At 46.2% G+C, this 9,366-nt stretch overlaps 1 protein-coding gene across 1 annotated transcript in view; it reads right to left on the bottom strand.

The window, feature by feature from the left end:
• Window positions 1–697: 697 nt before the first annotated feature.
• The window catches only part of GRIK3 (glutamate ionotropic receptor kainate type subunit 3), a 185,624-nt gene continuing 176,955 nt past the window's right edge, over window positions 698–9,366 (bottom strand). Inside the window, exons 14-16 of the mRNA XM_081872420.1 lie at window positions 2,396–2,618; window positions 1,921–2,171; window positions 698–979 (exon numbers count right to left, since the gene is read on the bottom strand). Coding sequence (XP_081728546.1) covers window positions 785–979; window positions 1,921–2,171; window positions 2,396–2,618 — 669 coding nt within the window. The 3' untranslated portion in view covers window positions 698–784. The remainder of the gene's footprint in view (window positions 980–1,920; window positions 2,172–2,395; window positions 2,619–9,366) is intronic.

Genomic DNA, 9,366 nt, shown 5'->3' with positions numbered 1-9,366 from the left:
CATACCCTCTCTCCCCTTAACGGTTCCTGTCAGACAAATGGAAACCCAACCTCCCTCCCCCTCCCCCTGAATAAAAGAGGCTTCCCCTGCTGTCTCCTCTCCCCAGTAGGAGCCCACAACACACCCATGCAAGACAGGTGTGCTGGTGGTCCACTGGGGGCTTCCTGGTGCATGAAAGTCCAGCACAGTGCTGAGGCCACCATTGGGTTTCTTCAAGGGAAAGGCTCATGACTTTGACCAGGAGTCTCCTCCCCTGCTCTCCACCCCACAACTCTCTCCCACGCTGTCTCTGGCACATGCTGAACAAGCCAATCCAGATTCCACCCCCCCCCCACCCCCAATGTGGTTGCTTTGTTTATTGCCATACTGAAATGGAAGCGTCGGATTCGCAGGCTTTGCGGCGGCTCTCCTCTGCCCCAGATCAGTCCATGCCCTGGCTTTATTTATGTCTTCCATCCATTTGATATGTAAACATGAAGACTCCTCCTGGGTGTGTCTTGGGGAAGGGCAGGGCTTGGGTGCCGAGGAGTCCATGGTGCTGCTTAAACCTTGATCTGGAAAAATAATAATAATCAAACAACGACTCCCAACTGAAGGTGTCGCGATCCATGCTTCGGGTTCTTGTATCCAAGTTGGATGATGGCTGAAATTACATTGAAGGCCTTGTTCTCAAAAACTGGGGGTTTGTTCTCCCTCCTTTTCTCTGCTTCTGCAGTCCTGGTGCGCCTTTCTCCCCACACATCTCCAGCAAGCCCCTCCCTGGTGTTTGACCCTCCACACCCCATCATGGGAACACGGGGGTCAGTCCCGTGTTGCAGGCCATGTTGTCCTTGCCGGGAAGCCGCCTGTCATTGAACGTGTGCATGTTGATGACGGCATCTGTCTTCACCATGACGGGGGGCTGGGGCTTGTGTTTCACCCGGCGGTGGCAGGTAAGAGAGAGCCTGATCTCATCGGCCATGGCGCTGCAGAAGGAACGCTGGAAGAAAGGAGGAGGCACAGGAAGGAGGCTTGCATTAGACTTGGGGTGAAATAACCTTGAGGGAGAAATCAGCACGCGACCTGGGAATGTCGCAAGGACAATGAGCCTGCAGTGGCTCTTGCTTGCTGAAATGGGAAGCATGCAGGAAACAGACTTGTCAAGGACCAAGAAACCATTACAGGCCGGTGTGCTGTGTGTGCATATGAGCATGCTGCCTGGGGCAGAATTGGAGCCAAGAGATCTCATGGTTGTTGTACTGTTACTGGTGCATTCTCATGAGGAAAGGATTTATAAAACACTTTTGTATGTTCATTGTTGGCAGCTCTGGGGGCGAAGTCAAACTGCTGCATTAGCAACACGGAAGGTCATTTTATTCATTCATTTATTTAGAGTATTATTCTCAGTATTAAGGTATTATTATTACTAAAGTCCCAGGGCGGGTTGCTGTGTTAAAACACAATAAAAAAAAATTAGAGCTATAAAAATAAGAGGGCGGGGTCCTGAAAATATGCACCTCAAGTGTCAAAAGCCAGAGTAAGGACATACGTCTTCAACATTCTCTGGAAGCTATTCAATGTGTATGTGCCAAAACCACCTCTGTGGGGAGGGAGCTTCACAGCTTAAGGGCCACCACATATTGTTTTTTATGTTGTGTTTTAATGCTGTAATCTAACCTAGAACATTATTGCGAAGGGCAGGTAAAAATTATTAAAACATAATAATTGTAACAATAATTAATAATAATAATACAACCCCATTTCAAACGTCACACTGAATGTGCACAAGCACATTCCCAAAAAGGGGAGGGGCTGCTTTTGGACAGAAAGTTCCTTCAAGGGGGTCATAGGGGTTCAGGTATATCCCTTCCTTGTTCAGATTGTGGGTTTTTTGTGGGGGTCAGATTGGTGGTCCCTGTGTGGTCCTGCCACAGCCCATACCTGCTCCCGTTCTGCTGTTTTGCGCAGCTTGTAGATGAACTCCAGGGTGGCCACGAAGACGGAGAGGACCAGGCCAGCCGCCAGGACGATGAAGAGCCCCCCGATGTTCTGGATCCCGAGGGCACTGGCTTCTTTGTTCTCCTCCTCAGGGCAGCCATTGCTTCTCCACCACTTGTCCTTCAAGGCATGCAGCTTGGCCTCTTCCTGGAGCTGGAGGATCGCAATGGTGATCTTGTCCCTGTAGGGTGAACCTGAAAGTAGGAGGCACAGAGAAGGTGGACATGCCATTATATGCAAAGCAAAGAAAGCCAAAGGCTCTGCACCCCAACAAGCTGGATCCTTCTCCCGCAACCCAACCTGGAAACACTGCAGGAGCCAGTGAGCCCCCAACCCAGCATTTGGAACAGCTACTACGAACATGCCCTTCGCAAACCCAGTTTTTGCATTCCCCTGGCCAGGCACTGCTTTTCCTCACCCATAGGAGTGCCGATCCCATAGCCCTTGGAGTCTATAAGACCCCCAATCTGAGTCAGGTTGCAGTTTCTTTGGGTGATGTACTCAATGGTGGTGGATTCCATCAGCAAGGCATAGTCGGAGGTGAGGGCACGCTGGATCCCTTCTTCATTGTTCTTAACGAGAGCTGAGGGCTTGCTGCTCATGAAGGCCCACATCTTTTCAAAAGTGGAGATCCTGGATTTCTAAAATGGCAGACCCATGGAAAACAGAAAACAATGTATTTAATAATGGCAGGAAGCCCAAGGCTGCAAAAAAGCATCTCTCCCACACAGACACTCTTCCCCTCTCTGTCCAACCTGAAAGCATCACAGCGCTTCCTCCTTCCACTGATCTGTCAAAGGTGTTTCATGTCCCAGGAGTTGCTTATGGAATAAGGCATGCCAACCCTGGAATACAATTTCAGCACTGCAAGAAAGCAGCTGGTCTGCAAAATGCTGGTGATGGACTATGGTTGCATAGGAAAGGCTTACTCAACTGTACTTTGCAGTTGCCCAGATTGTCTGTCTGTCTGTCTGTCTCTCAATCTCAATCTCACTCACAATCATTCTGGGAGCAACCAACTGTTCTCCTATTGCTTCTCGTGATGGATGGTGTCTCAATTCTGGTTTCTAAGTTGCTTGATAGTACTTTGTGTCAGTACACAGAACAGCCTTTGCCAACCTGACAGCCTGGCTATACAAAGGAGCTAAAGGACTGATGAGAGTTGTAGTCCAAAATATCTAGAGAACTGGCTTGTGTTGTGTATAGGATGTACACGCATTCTTGGCTCATCTTTTTTCTGAATGTAACACCCCTAGATTACCAGTGGAAAGGGAACAAATGGATGATATTCTTCTCCCTCCCTCTTGATGCTGGAATTCTGGGTCGCCCAATGCAGTTGTTGGGCACAAGGTTCAGGCATGGGCATAGGCAAGATTTTTGTTAGAGGGGGAGACTTTTGATAAGGGAAGGGGACAGAACCTCAGTTAGTTAAGTATTTTTATTGATTTGGGGGGCAGTTGCCCTCCTGCCCCACCCCATAGGTTTGGGACAGGCCAAAGGAGGTATAGAATGAATTTATGAGTAGAATTCATTGCCCCAAGGTGCAATGATAGCCACTGCTTTCAGTGGCTTAAAAATAAATGAATGAATACATGGAGAGGTATGAGTCTATCAACATCTGTTACCTAACCAGAACTTTCAGATACGAAAACAGTGTGCCTCCGAATATCAGAAATGTGGGACAAACAAGCAGCTGACATCACCTCCATATTGTGAGGCCTGAGCTAGAAGCAGAATGAAGGACTTTGTTGCCTTCCAGCAGGGAGTATTCTTTTGTTCCTCTAAAACATGGGTTGTTAACCTGGTCCCTACCACCCACTAGTGGGCGTTTCAGGATTCTAGGTGGGCGGTAGGGGGTTCTACGGCACAAGCTGAATCCTCCTTCCATCGAGCACTGGTGGGCGGTAAGGAAATTTTACCATCAAGAAAGATGCATTAGTGGGCGGTAGGTATAAAAAGGTTGACTACCCTTGCTCTAAAACAATCTAAGTTACAATTGGGTAGTCCCTACTCAAATGTTACTTAGTCTTTCCTACGCCAGAAAGCTATTGTGAAGTTAAATTAGGGAAGAGCTGCAAAGTATTTCACACACTGAAGATAACTACAGAAATACAATCTCAGCTGGCAGCAGCCAAGTTGGCAGGATGGGGGGAGGGGCAGCAGCGCTGTTATTGACTTTCACCTAAATCATGCAATGAAGACGATATGGCTCAGAAGTGCTTCAGGGTATGATATACTACTTCTTATTACCATCAAGTTCTCTCAACCCAGTTGTGGGAGTTTTCCGCCTTGGAGGAGGGAGGCCTGCCTCACATCGCTGAAGCCATTCGGTGAGCTACGGGGGCCCCTCCTGTAGGAGCCATTATCTTGTCTTTAAATGCACTTTGGACTGTTTGTTGTTATTGCTTTTGTATGGGAGGGAGGTGCAGCTCATTTCATTTGCTGTTTTAAAAGTGAGAGTCATAAACGGTAGCTAAGGAGTCATATACCAACCATTAGGCGAAGAACATTTTAATTCCAGCACTTTCTACAATAGATTACACACCAAACAGAACAGAATCCGGCCACATTTGGGCATAACCCTGAACCGTAACACATTTATCTCTTTATTTCACTTATATCCCAGCTTTTTCTCCACGGAGCTCAAGGTGGCTTACAGAGTTCTTCCCCGCATTAATTAATCCCCACAACAACCCTGTGAGGTAGGCTGGGATGAGAGGCAGTGGCTGAGCTCACGGTCACCCAATGAGCTTCATGGCCAAGTGAGGATTTGAACCCAGGTCTCCCGGGTCCTAGTCCAACACCCAAACCACTACACCACACTAGCTCCCCACCACACATGCTTTTATAAGAAGGGGCCACCCACTTTGGATCTAGCATGACTACCTGTTCCCCTGACCCAGTGCAATAGCCAGATGTCCACTAAAGATCTCTTTTGGGTGAATCCCTCAAATGGCCTTGGGGAATTACATTTTCTGCCTGCTCCATACTCTTCTGGCATTGATGTTTAGAAGGCTTTTCTCTTTAGGATGCAACAGGACACAAAATGTGCCATTGGAAACAAAGGTCCTTGCACCAGTGGGAGTGTCACTGATTTGGGATTTACAATGATGCAGGGGCCATTGGACTGTCCTGTATAGTAAATAAGAACCATTGACTCCTACAGAGAAACTGCCCCTGTCACAGGGTGTAAGCAAATCGGGGGTGGGGAGAGCACACTTGTGTTCATTCGGCCTTTTTCTCTTTTAGTGTGGGTTGCCTGGTAGGGAATTTGTGCCATTGGAAAATCTGTTTCTGAAAAACCTTGAGAGTGTCATGTTTATTGATTTGATTTATTGGTGACTTTGTATATTTGGTCATACCTGGAAGGTCATGAGGGCAGATACTGTAAGGAGGTCAGGTGAGCTGCCCTGTGTCCAGTTCTGTGGGAGTTGTGAGGCTTGCAGGAAAACCAGGCCATGGCCAGCCAGACAACCTAACCAAGCAGAGGGCCTTCTGGACCTTGGACAGGTCCGCTCCACTTTACCGTGGACCACGTGGCCACCCACTCTCCTCAGGGGGTGGGGGACAAAGTCCCATGTTGCCCCGGGGGATCCTGGCCACGTCAGCAACCGGCTAGCCAATCCGCTGGCTGGAAGGGGGTGGCTGGGACCATTTAAGCGGAGGAGTGAGCCGGAGGGCTTCCTCTTGGCTCACTTCCTCAATCTCCCACCCTCCCTCCCTATTTTGCAGGTTTTCTTCATTAGCCTTGCTATGGACCATGGTTGGTCGCCATTGAGAGGCCTGGTAGGAATTTTTCCACTTGGCAAATTGGCATGGGCCATTTGGTTTTCGCCTACCTCGTAGCAATCGTCACAACTTTGTTAGGTTTGTGGTTAGGCATTGTTTAACCTTATGAGGGGGGAGGAAAGCTGTGGCCATCACCTGCCCCTCCAAGCTTAAGGGTATTCCGTTAAAGGAATCTGGGGGTATGGATCTTGTCCAAAGCCCGGGGCGGGGCTAGGGCCATGACATGACCCTGATGGGAACACCAGGAGGAGCTTGAGTTGGTATGCATCAACGGGGCTCCTCCTTCTGGTGGTTTACCCTTACCGGACTCCTTGCACAACGGGCAGGAGTCAGATATAGTCGGGTCCATTCAATGCCTAATCCAATACCGCTCACATTCTATAATCAATAAAGTTGTGGCCAAAATTTGCCCAATAACATTAACCTAATATCTGTGTCCTTGTGTGTGCTATTATTCAACGAGGGGGTGGTTTCAGGGTCTCGACACGCAACTACCTGAGAGCTTGTCCCTGCAGAGAGCTACAGCCAGGCTTCACCTCCAAGAGGTCATGAGAGGCCTAGCCACTTCCAGATTCTGAGCCATAATAATAATTAAAAAAGGAAACACATGAAAACAAAATATGGCACCAAAAAGAATGAGACATAATTGGACTTAAAAACAAACAAACTTTCCAAGCAGATCACATATTGGTCTGATGCCCATAAAAACAAGTTGTTAATTTTTTGGCATTTGATAAGTTGAACAAGTGTCTAAATCTGAGATCCCCTTTTGAGCTTGAGCTTTGGGAACAGCCAAAGATGGTCCCTTCAAACCAGATCATCGATACTGAGCAGCTAGTAAGGCCCCAAAGATCAAGAAAACAGAAATATTATTTGGATAGAAATATTCTAAAGTAGCTAGCTCTCCCAGCCCTCCCTCTGATTGTCACTGGATATAGCCAACAAACCAGCTGGGGTCGGACCCAAGCAGAATAGTGATACTATTGTTTTCCTAGATCTAGACACTATACATTGTTGATTCAGCCTGTAATTTTAAGAAACAGCCCCCAAACCCCTAAACCTATTTGTCTGCAAATTGGCATGCCTAGGGGCACCTATCTTGTTTTTAAAAATCACATAAACAATCATTCTGAAATTTTGTAGAATTCATGCCTTCAGGAGTGAACTAGCTTGCAAATTTCATCCAATTCTGTCCCATAATAAAAAGTCATAGATGTTCTGCTTTTTTAAAAATAATCAAACTTAAAAGTAACTGAGCATATTATCCCTCCAACTACCTTTTGAAATGGGATGGGGGTGGAATTAACAGACTTGGATAGGACCCCCCCCAAAAAAAACCACACACACCAAACTGACCATCTGATGAAGGGCTTTGGACTGAGGCTATTTTCCATACTGCCAAAACTAGGTCCGACCTGAATCATGTCTGTGCTCCCCGTTACAACAAAAAATATAGGAAACTGTTTTGATTTTATCACCTTCAACTCTTTTTAAAAACTATAGCGTGTCTCTAGCAAGCTTGATTTCCACTAAAAAATCTTGGGATGCATCTATAAAAATATAAAGCTATACCTCCACTGACCCCCCCCCCATTTAAAGGCCTAAAAGCTATGGTGGGGGTATGCACGCCATGTTCTTTTTTATTGCTGTAAATGTCAGTCATGCTCCAATGGAAAGCATCTTCAATTAGGGCTAGGCTTTGATTACATGCAAATTAACTCCCACTTTCTATTGCTGCATCACCTCGGAGAGAGTATATTCTTTTTTTAATAACCATATTAGTTGTCAAATGTCCACTGTAATTGCTTGCCATTAAAAGCTAACAGTCAATACAGCAGGCAATTAACAACATCAGCTTTTGAAGTTAATCAGGTATCTGTCATCTATTGATTTAAGCGCCATGCAGAGATTAAAAAAAAAAAAACCCACACACCCAACAACAACGGAAGATTTATTGAGATGCTACACCCTTTGTTACATCATGACTGGATGTTATAAACATACTCTAGTCTCTAGCAAGTGAATTTCGGTTTAAATGGGTTGTTTTGTTCAAATTAATAGAAGCGCTTTGCAATAGCAGCTGTTTGATGGGCAGCCCATCTGCTAATTTTGGCATCCATTCTTCTTTCATGGCAAGCACACCCTCTGTGCAGGTTGCCAGGAAACCCTGTTGCAAATCTCTTTCTCACACACTCACACACACACCCTGCCAGAATCATCCCTGGACTGAGGAGGCCAAAAGAATCTGAGTTCTGCATACACCAGCCTTTGGGGGGCTAATTTTAATGTTTAACGTTTTACTGTGTTTTTATATGCACTGTAAGATGCCCAGGGTGGCTAGGGAAACCCAGCCAGATGGGCAGGGTATAAATAAAATTATTATTATTATTATTATTATTATTATTATTATTATTATTATTATTATTATTATTATTATTATTGGAACAAGAAATGCAGAGGTCAGATGGGGGCACCAGTCGTGTGAGAGACTTTGAGGTCAATCCCTCCTCTTTCCCTGAGCTAGTCCTGAATGAAAGATGTTGCTATTCATGGAATGACAGCAGCATTTAAAGAGACAGGACACCAAGGCAATGCAAGTAAGCTCCACGGTTAGGACCCATGTGAGCAGCAGGAAGCCACTGTCTGAAGGAAACTTATAGAATTGTAGGGTTGGAAGTCCAACCCCTGCAGTGCATGAATCACAGCTAACAACCTTGTGGTTTTTGCTTTGAGTGTTTGAAGGGGTCTCTATCCCTCTCCTTCTTTCTCCTGCCACCCATCTCCTCCCTATCCCCTTTGCCCACTGGGACTGCTGCCAGGTTTCTGCCTGTGCTCAGAAGAGTACACCACCCATCAGGACTTGAAGAAGGCAGCCCACCTCTTAGGCAAAGCAAATCCTGAACCATAACATTTATATACTCCTTGAATGTAAAAAAAACCCTTCCAAGCAGAATCATCCCACACACATTTCAAATGCTTTTCATTTCTAAGAGGAACATCTGCTTTGTCCAGACACATGTCAAAGCACTGTTCACACATGCATGCTCCTCACTCGCTGATGCCTTACCTGTGTGAAGCTGCACGAACAGAATTTTGCTATTAACCTCAGTTTAGATCAAAAAGAAAAAGCCTTTCAGTAACTGGTTCACAGTACAGTCATAATTGCTGGGCAATTATGTATATGCATGTGTGAACGCCCTGATCCACAAACTAATAAGCTGCCCCTCACTTGCAGTAGAAGGCAAAAGCTTTGTGTTTCCATCTGTCAAGAGGCTGGAACAAGAGGATGCAAGGTGGCTGTCAAACAGAGCACATCCTGCTCCCTCCTTCTCTCTCACCCCTATAACATCATCATGCTTCAGGGTTTCCTCACCCTTACTTGTGAAGGAAGCTGTATTTTTAAGGTTTGGTCAGCTGCAAACACATATTAAATACCAGTGTGAATAAGCACCAACTCTTCAACATATGTTTTTCAGTTCCAACTGGGATCAGCAGTTAAGTGAAGCTTAACTGTTTTCTCTCAACAACTGGCCCTGGGCGGGGAGCAAATGCAGCACTCCAAACATCTCTGTTTAGGACTCTTCCCAGGACACTCCTTTA

Source organism: Podarcis erhardii (assembly GCF_964252035.2).
Source record: "Podarcis erhardii genome assembly, chromosome: 7".
Taxonomy (NCBI): Eukaryota; Metazoa; Chordata; class Lepidosauria; order Squamata; family Lacertidae; genus Podarcis; species Podarcis erhardii.
Note: the sequence above shows the minus strand (reverse complement) of the source record. Positions and strands in the feature narration are given on the sequence as shown.